Below are 14,965 nucleotides of genomic sequence, written 5' to 3'. Positions count from 1 at the left end.
AAATGTAAACTCCAAGTGAACATTGAGAAAACGAAAGTGTTGGTTTATTAAAATGGGAAATAAGTATTGGAAAATGGTTCTTCAACTCACAACCATTACAAATTGTCACTTCTTGTTAAATCTGGGGGTAACCTTCACAGGCAGATTATCTGGAATTACCACACCAGTAATGCAGCAATGCAGGCAAAACAGATACTCATGGCAATCTTACACAGTTTACAACTTTCACTGAGGTCATACTGAATGCATAACTATTGAAATGGCCCATCTATATACTTGTAAACGATTCCTTGGCGTAAAGAACTGTTCATCGAGTGTTATGGTATATGGTGAATGTTGGCGTGTACCACTTTACATATTTTTCAACATGTTAGAATTCTCAAGTATTGGTTCAAGATTCTTAAGATGCCTATTGATAGATTAGAAATGTTAAAATGCGATGTTATTGTATGAAAAACATGGAATTCGCAATTGGGTATATGATGTAAAGTCTTTATTAAATGAATGCGGCTACGGGTTTGTTTGGCATAATCAGTGTGTACCAAACAATCCAGATTCGTTTTTAGTATCTATACGCCAAAGACTTAAGGATATATACTTACGAAAATGGTCATCGCAAGTTTTAAATTCAGAAAAATGCAATTATGACAAGTTTTTTAAGACAACTTTTTTCCCAGAATACTATTTTTTTATATCAGTTTTAAAAGGTTTTGAATAGGTTTAGCACAATTTAGATGCAGCTCTCATAGACTTAACATCGAAGTAGGCAGACATAGAAACAGAGCTAGAGAATGGAGAATATGTGAGCAATGTGGTTTAAATGTGATTGAAGATGAGTTTCATTTTCTGTTTGTTTGTCCAAAATACGACCACCTAAGAAGAAAATATATTGATCTGCCTTTTTATGTACAGCCCACTCAACCAAAAATTATGTCGATCAATTTATACTCTAAAACATCTATCAATGTTCATTTATCATGCTATGTTAATTAATTAATTAATTAATTAATATGACCTGTTAAACGGATCTGTAACCACTCCCGAAAGCAGAATTGAACTACGAGCCTGAGGCCTTTCCGTGTGGAATAAAACTATCCTGATAACAATTCAGCAATCTCTCTCCCTCTCTCTCTCCCTCTCCCTCTCCCTCTCCCCCTCTCCCTCTCCCTCTCTCCTCTCTCTCTCTCTCTCTCTCCCTCTCTCTCTCTCTCTCCTCTCTCTCTCTCTCTCTCTCTCTCTCCTCTCTCTCCTCTCTCTCTCTCTCTCTCTCTCTCTCTCTCTCTCTCTCTCTCTCTCTCTCTCTCTCTCTCTCTCTCTCTCTCTCTCTCTCTCTCTCTCTCTCTCTCTCTCCCTCTCTGACGTGAGGTCTTGCACAAATTGATTAATAAGTTTCATACTTTGTAATCAAATGTAAAATATAATTTCCTATTATACTAGTTCATAAAAAAAATCACAATACACATGAATCGTGTTCAAAAGGTTTATTGAATACAGATTTGACTCAATGCCTAATACACATTTTTATTGCTTGCTTTTCAACACGCAGTGGCGGTCTGTCTCCCTGAAATGAGAAGTATATGATAAAGTCAATATCATAACTATCTGGTAACTTCCTTTACAGACTGTTTAGTCTCTATAGTTTCACTATCACTTTTGTGTCTGCCTGTTCCTCGTGAAACTGTGTATTCGAAATAATATTTTTGCAAGCATATTCTGTATTCAGAAAAGGTTAAAACAAGAAATGTATGTAAAAGAAATATATGTAAATACACGAAAAACATCTTGAGAGTTGTAGATCTGTTTATCTTAACTGCGTGAGTGAGTATGGTTTTACGCCGCTTTAAGCAATATACCAACACTATAACGGCGAGGGACACCAGAAATTGACTTCACAGATTGTACCCATGTGGGGAATCAAACCCGGGCCTTCGGCGTAAAGGGCAAACGCTTTAACCACTAGGCTTCCCCATCGCCCCTTATCTGATTTTAAACCCTGCCATCTACACATTATCTGTTAGTCTGTTTGCTGTTTAACGCCGGATATATCTCGTGCCCAAATATAAAAGTACTATAATGGACACTATTAACATTATGAAAATAGATTCCATACTAGAGGCATTCGGTCATTCAGAAATATGTTTGTTTGTTTGTTCGTTCGTTCGATTATTTGTTGTTGTTTAAGGTCGCTCTCAGCAACATTCCAACTATATAACGGTGGTCTGTAAATAATCGTGTCCTGACCAGACATCCAGTGATTGATATCATGAGCATCGATCCACACACTTGGGATACGATGCCATGCATGTACCAAGTCAGCGAGCCTGACCACCTGATCCCGACAAGCACAGTCGCCTCTTACGACAATCATGAGTTGCTGAAGACCTATTCCTACCCTGATCTACACGTGGACAATCATGAGTTGCTGAAGACCTATTCTTACCCTGTTCTACACGGAAACAATCATGAGTTGCTGAAGACCTATTCTAACCCCTGATCTACACTGCGACAAGCATGGGTTGCTGAAGACCTATTCCTACCCTGATCTACACGGAGACAAGCATGGGTTGCTGAAGACCTATTCTTACCCTGATCTACACGGGGACAAGTATGGGTTGCTGAAGACCTATTCCTACCCTGATCTACACGGAGACAATCATGAGTTGTTGAAGACCTATTCTTACCCTGATCTACACCGGGACAATCATGAGTTGCTGAAGACCTATTCTTACCCTGATCTACACGGGAAAAATCATGAGTTGCTGAAGACCTATTCTTACCCTGATCTACACTGCGACAATCATGAGTTGCTGAAGACCTATTCTTACCCTGATCTACATGGAGACAATCATGAGTTGCTGAAGACCTATTCTTACCCTGATCTACACGGGACAAGTATGGGTTGCTGAAGACCTATTCCTACCCTGATCTACACGGAGACAATCATGAGTTGTTGAAGACCTATTCTTACCCTGATCTACACGGGGACAATCATGAGTTGCTGAAGACCTATTCTTACCCTGATCTACACGGGGAAAATCATGAGTTGCTGAAGACCTTTTCTTACCCTGATCTACACGGGGACAATAATTGAGTTGCTGAAGACCTATTCTTACCCTGATCTACATGGAGACAATCATGAGTTGCTGAAGACCTATTCTTACCCTGATCTACACGGGGACAATCATGAGTTGCTGAAGACCTATTCTTACCCTGTTCTACACGGAAACAATCATGAGTTGCTGAAGACCTATTCTAACCCCTGATCTACACTGCGACAAGCATGGGTTGCTGAAGACCTATTCCTACCCTGATCTACACGGAGACAAGCATGGGTTGCTGAAGACCTATTCTTACCCTGATCTACACGGGGACAAGTATGGGTTGCTGAAGACCTATTCCTACCCTGATCTACACGGAGACAATCATGAGTTGTTGAAGACCTATTCTTACCCTGATCTACACCGGGACAATCATGAGTTGCTGAAGACCTATTCTTACCCTGATCTACACGGGAAAAATCATGAGTTGCTGAAGACCTATTCTTACCCAGATCTACACTGCGACAATCATGAGTTGCTGAAGACCTATTCTTACCCTGATCTACATGGAGACAATCATGAGTTGCTGAAGACCTATTCTTACCCTGATCTACACGGGGACAAGTATGGGTTGCTGAAGACCTATTCCTACCCTGATCTACACGGAGACAATCATGAGTTGTTGAAGACCTATTCTTACCCTGATCTACACGGGGACAATCATGAGTTGCTGAAGACCTATTCTTACCCTGATCTACACGGGGAAAATCATGAGTTGCTGAAGACCTTTTCTTACCCTGATCTACACGGGGACAATCATGAGTTGCTGAAGACCTATTCTTACCCTGATCTACATGGAGACAATCATGAGTTGCTGAAGACCTATTCTTACCCTGATCTACACGGGGACAATCATGAGTTGCTGAAGACCTATTCTTACCCTGATCTACACGGGGAAAATCATGAGTTGCTGAAGACCTATTCTTACCCTGATCTACACGGGGACAATCATGAGTTGCTGAAGACCTATTCTTACCCTGATCTACACGGGGACAATCATAAGTTGCTGAAGACCTATTCTTACCCTGATCTACACGGGGACAATAATGAGTTGCTGAAGACCTATTCTTACCCTGATCTACACGGGGACAATCATGAGTTGCTGAAGACCTATTCTTACCTTGATCTACACGGGGACAATCATGAGTTGCTGAAGACCTATTCTTACCCTGATCTACACGGGGAAAATCATGAGTTGCTGAAGACCTATTCTTACCCTGATCTACATGGAGACAATCATGAGTTGCTGAAGACCTATTCTTACCCTGATCTACACGGGGACAATCATGAGTTGCTGAAGACCTATTCTTACCCTGATCTACACGGGGAAAATCATGAGTTGCTGAAGACCTATTCTTACCCTGATCTACACGGGGACAATCATGAGTTGCTGAAGACCTATTCTTACCCTGATCTACACGGGGACAATCATAAGTTGCTGAAGACCTATTCTTACCCTGATCTACACGGGGACAATAATGAGTTGCTGAAGACCTATTCTTACCCTGATCTACACGGGGACAATCATGAGTTGCTGAAGACCTATTCTTACCTTGATCTACACGGGGACAATCATGAGTTGCTGAAGACCTATTCTTACCCTGATCTACACGGGGACAATAATGAGTTGCTGAAGACCTATTCTTACCTTGATCTACACGGGGACAATCATGAGTTGCTGAAGACCTATTCTTACCCTGATCTACACAGAGACAATCATGAGTTGCTGAAGACCTATTCTTACCCTGATCTACACGGAGACAATCATGAGTTGCTGAAGACCTATTCTTACCCTGATCTACACGGAGACAATCATGAGTTGCTGAAGACATATTCTTACCCTGATCTACACGGGGACAATCATGAGTTGCTGAAGACCTATTCCTACCGGGGTTTTCACGGGTGCTACAACTCAATACTCGCTTGGTTAATACATCTACTACCATGATTAAAGGTAATATAATTGAAACTTATTCTCCTATCAAATAATGTCACGAACCTGTGACACTTGTATGATTCTAACGATAAAACCTTACCCACTCTGCCAATTATGGGCTGAAAAAGACAAAAACTTGTTTATTATATGTATCACTTCAATGTGTTTTTTGTTTTTTAACGCCGCACTAAGCAACAATCGAGCTATGAAAAAAGGAGTCTGGACCAGAGAATCCAGTGATTGGCATCGTGAGCATCGATCCAAGCAATTGGCATAGCGAGCCCGACCACCAGATTCTGTTTGTCGCCTCTTACGACAAGCATGGGTTTCTGAAGACCTATTCTAAGCCTGATCTACACTGCGACAAGCATGGGTTGCTGAAGACCTATTCTGACCCTGATCTTCACGGGGACAAGCATGGCTTGCTGAAGACCTATTCTAACCCCGATTTTCACGGGTGTCGGTATATGTTGGTATTTGGAAGGCTATAACAAAGCAAGAGGTATGGACACTGAGCGATACCGTCGTCAACGGATCAAATCAACTTGAAACACGTCTATGGCTGAATAAAAATAAGAGCATTTGGACTACATCTTCCTTAAACTGGAACAAAACTTTTCACATATTCATTTGTTTTCCGTCAACAGGTCCTGCGCTTGGTTACCATGATGTCTACTCGTATTTCTGTGATGTACATAGGATTAATAATTTACTGGTTTTGTAACTTTCTGAAAATGGTATATGAATGGTATATCCTGTTGTGCCGTGTTCCATGTTTTGACATGTCTCCTGGGCTATGTGATGTTGCTGTTGTGATTTAACTTACCAGTCTGGTTCGAATCCGAGACTCGGACAAACACTGGGGTTGGACGTGGTGTACTCCAGAGTGCCCACCGACTCCAAGGATGTGGCGTTGAAAATGTCGAGATTGCTTAAAGAAGATAAAACATGCCTGTTACAACCATCATAATCATTTCCCATCCAAGATCAAAGGGGGTTTGACATTACAGATCTTAGGTACTCAATGGGTAACCGGTTGAAACCACAAAGACATCCTAGTTAGTCGGATGGTCTGGAAGAGAACTTGAATGATTTGGCTTTATTTTCGATGATCAAACCAAAAAGTATCATGATATGTCATAACAGGATTTTGGTGACTGTATCCGACCAGACATGTAAGTAATTCGTTTGTTTCTGTACACAATGTAGCATTGTTCTTCATTTCATTGAGGGGCGGTCGGGTAGCCTAGTGGTTAAAGTGATCACTTGTCACACCGAAGACCCGGGTTCGATTCCTGACATGGGTAAAATCTGTGAAGCCCATTTCTGGTGTCCCCCGCCATGATATTGCTGGAATAGTGCTGAAAGCGGCGTAAAACCATACTCACTCGCTCACTCACTCTTTCCTTACACTGACCTGACACCAGGATAGGCCACGTATATCAAAGAAGAACAGCGGTTGATCTTGACGGCCCCGGATGGTTCGCCCGGAATGCAGTACAGCAGCTTGAAACAGTTGGTCGCAATGTCGTAGATCCATACACCACCAGCAGCATCAATAAACACGATACTGTCTGTCGAAGAAAACAAATCAAATTTTGCGTTAATCACCACTTAATTACAAAGAATGACATGGAACATGTTGTAGATATAGCTAGTCATCTGAGCATGGATTTGCCGCTTACCCCTTTTCTCAAAACAATTTCAAATGAAAGTTGTGTTTGTTTATTGTTTAAGGGCACATTCAGCAATGTTCCAGCTACATGGCGGCGGGCTGTTAATACTCCGAGCCTGGACCAGATACTGTTGAGTCTTACTAGGTCTTCAGCAACCCATGCTTGCCGTAAAAACGACTATACGTATTGTAAGAGGCGACTAACGGGATCGGGTGGTCAGGCTCGCTGACTTGGATGATGCATGTCATCGTATCCCAATTGCGTGGATCGAGGTCAATCACTGGATTGTCTGGTCCAGACTCGATTATTTACAGACCGCCGTCATATGGCTTGAATATTGCTGAGTGCGGCGTTAAACAACAAACAAACAAAGAAGGTTGGGGAATATGTTCCACTGTACGTGGTATATGTTTTGTTATACGTACTATCGTCAATGACGTCAAACGATGTAATGGACATTGAAAACTTCAGTTTGGTCTGCAAATCTCCACCTGTCTTGTCGACGCACTTGATCTCCTTGCAGTCGCTGAAGTACACTCGCCTTAAAGAGAAGATGATTGCTTGCAGTCAACATGGAGTATTGTTTATTTGCCTGACAAACGTATGCCGAATTTCATTTGAGGATACTTCAGACGTTTTTGTTTTGAAACATCACCCAACAATGTGCTTGGTCTCTGTTATATTTATAAGGTCAAGCACCTAATATATTTAATAATCTGACCAGGTGTTGCCATTGACCTTGCTGGTCTATACTTGGCAATTTTCCAAGCTTTCGCTTGAACTTTTAACTGTTAATATGTAACACTTGAATAACATTACTCAATCTATTTACTGAGATAAGGAACATTCACGAGCAGAGATGGTAAATATGGTAAATAACATGGCCCTCGCCTTGGTGCCCTGGCCCTGATACTCACTGTAGTGGGCCTCACGAACCATAAGGCTTTATGTTTTAAAAGACAGGTTTGGATGTTTCAAGAGAAATAAACCAATCCGAGAAAAGGAGTATGAGAAAAATATAAATACATTTTCTTTCCCACTTGTATCACTGGTGAACGGCTGATCAGAGTTGCGTCCCTTGGGCACGCCAGAAACCTATGATTGTTGGTTCGAATCCCGGTTCGCCCCGATTATGTTTCTAAGTTTGTCAGCACCATACCCGTGCTCGTGGGTTTCACCAAAGTGGTCAACGTCTGAGACCTGCATCACTTCGGTCTTTCCTCCCACATTAAGCAGACACGCCGTGATATAACTGGAATACTGTTCAAAGCACCGTTAAATCCAACACACTCACTCACTAACCTGACCTACACTGCATATAATTAATCTTAAATTGAATAATTAAGGAACTAGACCGTTATGAACAGTAATTTTGTGTAAAATACAGAAACATAACTGCGATACCAACCCATTAAAAGCTCTGACTCTCCCAGCCTCGCAGGAAAACTTGGTAAGAAGCTGCAAAGGTCCGCCAGATGTAGGAATGGATGCAAGGTAATCGATACCCATGTTGCGATAATCATTAATGGCGACATACAGCAGATCATCCAAGACAGCGATACCAGTACCGCTTCCAAAGTTTTCCTCTAGACAAAGACAAATATATAATACACAAATATAATAGTGTAATATGGAAGCATACAGTCAACATTTGTAGTTTAACGGGCGGTTGGGTAGACTAGTGGTTAAAGCGTTCGCTCGTCACGCCGACGACCCAGGTTCGATTCCCCAAATGGGTTCAATGTGTCAAGCCCATTTCTGGTGTCCCCCGCCGTGATATTGCTGGAATATTGCTAAAAGCGGCGTAAAACCAAACTCACTCACTCCTGTATACGCGTACTGCTATAACAAGAAGCTTCAACCATCCATAGAAGAAAATGAAAATGGTGTGAAAATTCTAGATTGGTTTCCGCATTATTGTTTAACCTCTTAGTGTTTGATTGTTGACGTTTCTGTATTACTGGCAGGACATTAACCAGGTATTGAGGGTGTAACGACTTACGGAGTAGTACGTTGAATGTGTTCCCAGCCGTGGTCCTGGACACGCAAACAATCCGGAGGGGCGGATGCGAGAGGGCGCATATGCTGTAACTTGATGCATTGTCTCCGCTTACTGTAAAAGCGCTGACATTATAAGTCACATCCAAACTTGGCAGAATCGTCCCCACTGGGTCAACCTGAGAAATGTCGGTCCGACTGCATCCACCAACAAGTGCGGCACATCCTTCAACTGTAAAACATCGTTAATCTTGTGATTGGGAAATATGTTTTTATTTTCCCAATAATACGACATTATTTGAGAGGAAAGTGGCGGAAATATCAATATAGAGAAGGACAAAAGATTAGTTTTAAATATGAACTTATCAGGGCTTTAAGCTGTAACCAGGTACAGTCTTCCAATAGAAAAAGTATGTACATATGTATTGTAAAACGCAAAATCAACTTGGCATGAGAAATAATGTGATGTCTATAAGTACGACGATGGACAATATAACATTTTGCAAATGGATTCCATACCAGAGGTCTGCCTCGACATTCAGAAACATGTTTGTTTGTTTGTTTGTTGTTTAACGCCGCAATTATCCAGCTATATCTGGTCTGTAAATAATCGAGCCTGGACCAGACAAAGAAAGTGACTGACATCATGAGCATCGGTCTACGCTACTGACATTCATTTACCAAGATAGCGAGCCTTACCACCCAATCACTTAAGTCGCTTCTTACAAGCATGGATTGCTGGAGGTCAATTCTATCCCGGATCTTAACGGGGCACAAGCATGGATTGCTGGAGACCAATTATAACCCGGATCTTAACGGGGGACAAGCATGGATTGCTGGCGACCAATTCTATCCCGGATCTTTACGGGGAACAAGCATGGATTGCTGAAGACCAATTCTAACCCGGATCTTAACGGGGGACAAGCATGGGTTGTTGAAGACCAATTCTAACCCGGATCTTAACGGGGGACAAGCATGGTTTGTTGAAGAACAATTCTAACCCGGATCTTAACGGGGGACAAGCATGGGTTGCTGAAGACCTTTTCTAACCCTGATCTTCACGTGGACAAGCATGGGTTGCTGAAGACCTATTCTAAACCTGCTATTCACGGGGACAAACATGGGTTGCTGAAAACCTATTCTAACGCTGATCTTCACGGGGACAAAAATGGGTTGCTGAAGACCTATTCTAACCCTACTATTCACGGGGACAAACATGGGTTGCTGAAGATCTAGCTTAACCCTACTATTCACGGGGACAAACATGCGTTTCTGAAGACCTATTCTTACCCTGATATTCACGGGGACAAACATGGGTTGCTGAAGACCTTTTCTAACCCTGATCTTCACGTGGACAAACATGGGTTGCTGAAGACCTATTCTAACACTGATCTTCACGGGGACAAAAATGGTTGCTGAAGACCTATTCTAACCCTACTATTCACGGGGACAAACATGGGTTGCTGAAGATCTAGCTTAACCCTACTATTCACGGGGACAAACATGCGTTTCTGAAGACCTATTATAACCCTGATATTCACGGGGACAAGCATGGGTTGTATTACGAAATACAATTCATACAAGCATAAAGCTTGATAAAGTGAAAGGTATATATGACTGAATTTCAACTAGACAGTTGAACATTTCTTGTCTGGATCGTGTTTTCGCCAGTATACTCAATTTGTCAGTTCAAATGTTCTAATGACAGTCAGCTTAAAAGTATTTTCATAGATCAATCTGGTCTCTTTTGTCAGCATGTAGGCGGTTCAGGTGAACGCTCTCTCCGATTTTGCCTCTCATTCGTTTCTCTACTTACGTCCAGGACAGTCCGTTGATTGATCCACGGTCAGTGCTGTGAGATTGTTGATAAGATCGCAAAGTGTGGTGTTGAGGGCTTCGAGATCATTTTCAAAGCAATCCCCGGGAGCTGAAACAGAAATATACATCAACTGTCGTTCTTTATTTAAAACCATCACTTTGTGTTTGTCCCGGTTTATTGACGATACAATGCTGTGATCAGCCGTACATGTATTGGAACTTGGAACTTAAACACACCTGTAGGTATGGAAACATCTACAATTGTAAACAATTCAGCTTTAAATAAGTTAGATGTCATCACGTTCTCCGTAAAAGTCCAGTGCTTCTCTTATGTGCAATGGCATATTGGTTCCACAATGGTCTCAAATAATTATGTTTCTTTGTGACATTACACCGAATGAATGAATTACATAATGCTGATGGAATTATAAGAATCGCACAGGTAGATTTTAAGTAAATAAATGTATTGTACCTAATTAAGTCGATATGTTTAATTTAAAATCATAGATACAAATATGAAATTTTGGAGCTCGATATTCACATGTTGTCGTTGTACAAAGGCACTGAAAACTGTTCATTGTCACATTAGGTCACAAGGTTGCGCTGAACTCGTGTGACCGCCCCGGGCAGCAATCACGAATCTTCTTCTCCTCGGCACTGGCTGGATAAGTGTACGAATTCTGTCCTACCACTACCACAAGTTACGAATGCCATAACTTGCACGTGCATTTTGCTTTACTGTTCCTCCATGACAATTTTGAACAAGTATGAAAACAATGCCGTTTAAGACATCACAAATCGACAATGGTTGCGTTTTGACGCACCGTTTGTCGAATATCAGGCCACCAACATTTCCAATTTAAATACCGGATTTTTTGTGTAGTCAGGTTCAATGAACTACATACTATCTGTGTGTTTCTTTTTTTTGAAGAGTGTATTTGCATGTGCTTGAGACGGGTGCCACCGCTGGGACAAGATACGCACAACACTTTGCGAACACCTGGTATCATCACTATTTGATAGTTATTCATAAACACGTGGTGTAGTCGGAATCGTACAATCGACTATGGAAAGGGTTTTGTCACTTTTTTTGAAAACATTTGTTTTTTAACTTTGTACACCACCATCCCACACTGCAAAGTTAAGGGAAAACTGATCAAAGTGGCATTTGTTTACAGGCGTTTTGGCCTAGAATTCAACTTAGTCTTTAGGTTTATCATATTATGGGGAGGTGTCTCGGCAGGATAAAGCCAACGGATGAAAACGGTACCCGTTGGGGTCACATAGGAATAGAGATGTAGATATGAGGTAGGTACTACTTTCAGTGTTTACAAACAAACATGGCATCGCCCTTGTCGATAGCCATCGTGAACCTGCACAAACTACTGAAATAATTGTTGTCCTTATCAATACAATATTATAAGATACTGAAAATCAGTGAGAGACATAGCTTTGACATTTTATTCGATAGTGATTTTGAAACCCCTGCTCACGATAACGTTGGAATTGTAGAATGAGTTCCGCGTTTGGCAGATACTTCTTTTGATTGAGGAAAGGGTTCTGTCGCTTGAATTGACTACCCACCACTGTCATCATGTTGTTTGCACCCTTACAATATACCGCCAACATGTTCTCTTGATTGTCATATTACGCCTAATCCTTCCGTTTCCTTTTCCATGCAATGCCATCACTCGATACCTCTTTGTATTTCTGTAATCAGCTGTTTTTTGCTAATATCCCCTACTTTTTATCCCCAACAGTCACTTTGCGCACACGCGATTGAAATGTAAATACTGAATCCTGAGATACAAGTTCTCCGAAATTGTTTGATAGGCATTACTTAGAAGTTGACGGATGACAAGGTAGACACAATTTTATGCATAACAACTTCTTAAATACCGTAAAAAGCGACATTTCGGTATAGATCCGTTGTCAAGCAAGTGCTCCTGAAGCTAGAAACTATAGTTGAACTAAAGAAAAGCTATCAGATGCCGACCGCCTTCGTGGTCTAGTCGTAGATAGTCCGCCCGGAGAGCGATAGGTCCGGGGGTTCGATCCCCGGCCGCGTCATTCCATAAGACGTTATAATATGGTACTTGTTGTTACCCTGTCTGGCGCTCGGCATTAAGGTCGGCTCGGCAATAGACATCACGTTGTAGGTTTAGATTACATTAATTCTGTAATGCTTTATAGATCTTTTTCAAAAATGCCATTTACTTACTCTGACATGGACACTGTTCATCGGTGACATCAAAGATACTTTGGAAATCAGCCTTAGCGGTTTCTAGTTGAGTCAAGAGCTCAGCGAGCTTGTCGGGGAGCTCATCTGGTCCAGGCGGACATCCCAGTGATGGCGCAAGGACAGCCAGGAGAACTATGAAGAGACCGTTGTCGAACATCGTCATGTTGATTCCGATTGACTTTCCTCCTCACCCTCAAGAGTTATTATAGGCATTCGAAATTCTCGTGGACCAGTAGATACCTGTCACGTATCCAGGTGTGTCACACACGTGGTAATATCTACCACGCTGCATGTAAATGATTTTGATAAACCGCAGCATATGTTTACGAATTGAAACAGATGGTAAGGTTAAGGTTTTGTCTGTTTGACATATATTTTGAATTGGTTGAAGGACATCATACAACCTTGATGTAGAGCGGATTGGGTATCAGAATTCCAGACTCAGAAGTCTCTGATCTCAGGGCAGAATATGATCCTTGAGAAAAATGGTTTGTCCTATTTAGATTATTCATACCCTACAAGAGAAGCGTGAAGACTTCTCGCTATCGCCCGCCTTGATATGGCAGGAATAATGCCACTGCGGCGAAAACCAACACTCAATCACACATTTGTATTCTATATTATTCTCTACATTTTCAAACACTACATCTTTTACTTACAAATTGCTTAAACTTTATATTGAAACGAGATTCTAATCATGGACGTGGAACCTGATAAAGCATGTTCCCCTTCATGTCGAGCAGAGCGCCTCTGTGGCCTCGCTGTAGAGCGTCCGCACGGAGAGCGAAAGGTGCGGGGTTCGATCCCCGACCTAGTCATACCGAAAAAACATTAAAAGATCGTACTTGTTGATATCCTGTCAGGCGCTCGGCATTGAGGGGCTCAAACAAGGACTCGTCGGCTCGGAGTCAGTATACTGTGTCTGAGTGACGTTTTCAATGTAAACTGCAGCATGCTATCTCAGTGTGCTATAATGTGCAATTATCTTGGACGCGACGTTAACCCCCCATTTCACCTCACCCCATGTCGAGCAATAAACCAACAGCTCCTGTTGGTGACTACTCCATTTTTTGGCTATTTAGGCGCATGAGGGCATGAACTTTGTCTTCACATTTCATGGAAAGACAGACTTTGTTTTTAGCTTACTATAGCTTTTCAATCAACCTTTTTACCTTCCACGTTAAGTAATTCCAGAATTGATCTCAGGTAAACATTCCATTTACTGAATATGACACATTACTTGTCAACATGATGAGCGATGCTAGCCCATACCAAAGGGACTTTCCCAGGTCTATCTCACGTCAGTATTTCATATCAGTTGGCTATACCTGTACCTTTACGCAGGTCTATCTCACGTCAATATTTCACATCAGTTGGCTATACCTGTACCTTTACCCAGGTCTATCTCACGTCTGTATTTCACATCAGTTGGCTATACCTGTACCTTTACGCAGGTCTATCTCACGTCAATATTTCACATCAGTGAGCTATACCTGTACCTTTACGCAGGTCTATCTCACGTCAATATTTCACATCATTGAGCTATATCTGTACATTACCCAGGTCTATCACACGTCAGTATTTCATATCAGAAGGCTATATCTGTACCTTATCCAAGTCTATCTCACGTCTGTATTTCATATCTGTGAGGTATACCTGTAACTTACCAAGGTCTATCTCACTTCGGTATTCCACATCTTAGGCTATATCTGTACATTACGCAGGTCTATCTCACGTCAGTATTTCATATCAAAAGGCTATACCTGTACATTACGCAGGTCTATCTCATGTCAGTATTTCATATCAAAAGGCTATACCTGTACATTACGCAGGTCTATCTCACGTCAGTATTTCATATCAAAAGGCTATACCTGTACATTACGCAGGTCTATCTCATGTCAGTATTTCATATCAAAAGGCTATACCTGTACATTACGCAGGTCTATCTCACGTCAGTATTTCATATCAAAAGGCTATACCTGTACATTACGCAGGTCTATCTCACGTCAGTATTTCATATCAAAAGGCTATACCTGTACATTACGCAGGTCTATCTCACGTGAGAATTTTATTACAGTGGGATATATCTCTACCTTACCCAGGTCTTTGTCACGCCAGTATTTCATATCAGAAGGCTATATCTGTACCTTACCCAGGTAAGAGAGAGAGACAGAGAGAGACACAGAGAGAGAGACAG

The 14,965-nt window shown here is 41.7% G+C and overlaps 1 protein-coding gene across 1 annotated transcript; it reads right to left on the bottom strand.

Moving 5' to 3' along the window:
* Positions 1-5,146: 5,146 nt before the first annotated feature.
* Positions 5,147-12,931, bottom strand: LOC139472557 (uncharacterized). The gene is made up of 8 exons (XM_071255028.1): positions 12,748-12,931; positions 10,525-10,635; positions 8,713-8,940; positions 8,119-8,296; positions 7,136-7,251; positions 6,452-6,608; positions 5,861-5,965; positions 5,147-5,153 (listed from the first exon to the last, which is right to left on the bottom strand). Exons 1-8 carry the CDS (start codon positions 12,929-12,931, stop codon positions 5,147-5,149), a joined length of 1,086 nt encoding a protein of 361 aa, XP_071111129.1.
* Positions 12,932-14,965: the final 2,034 nt, after the last annotated feature.

This window comes from Haliotis cracherodii, unplaced genomic scaffold (genome assembly GCF_022045235.1).
Source record: "Haliotis cracherodii isolate W230 unplaced genomic scaffold, xgHalCrac1.p SCAF_24, whole genome shotgun sequence".
Lineage (NCBI taxonomy): Eukaryota > Metazoa > Mollusca > Gastropoda > Lepetellida > Haliotidae > Haliotis > Haliotis cracherodii.
This window is presented reverse-complemented; position numbering and strand designations above follow the sequence as displayed.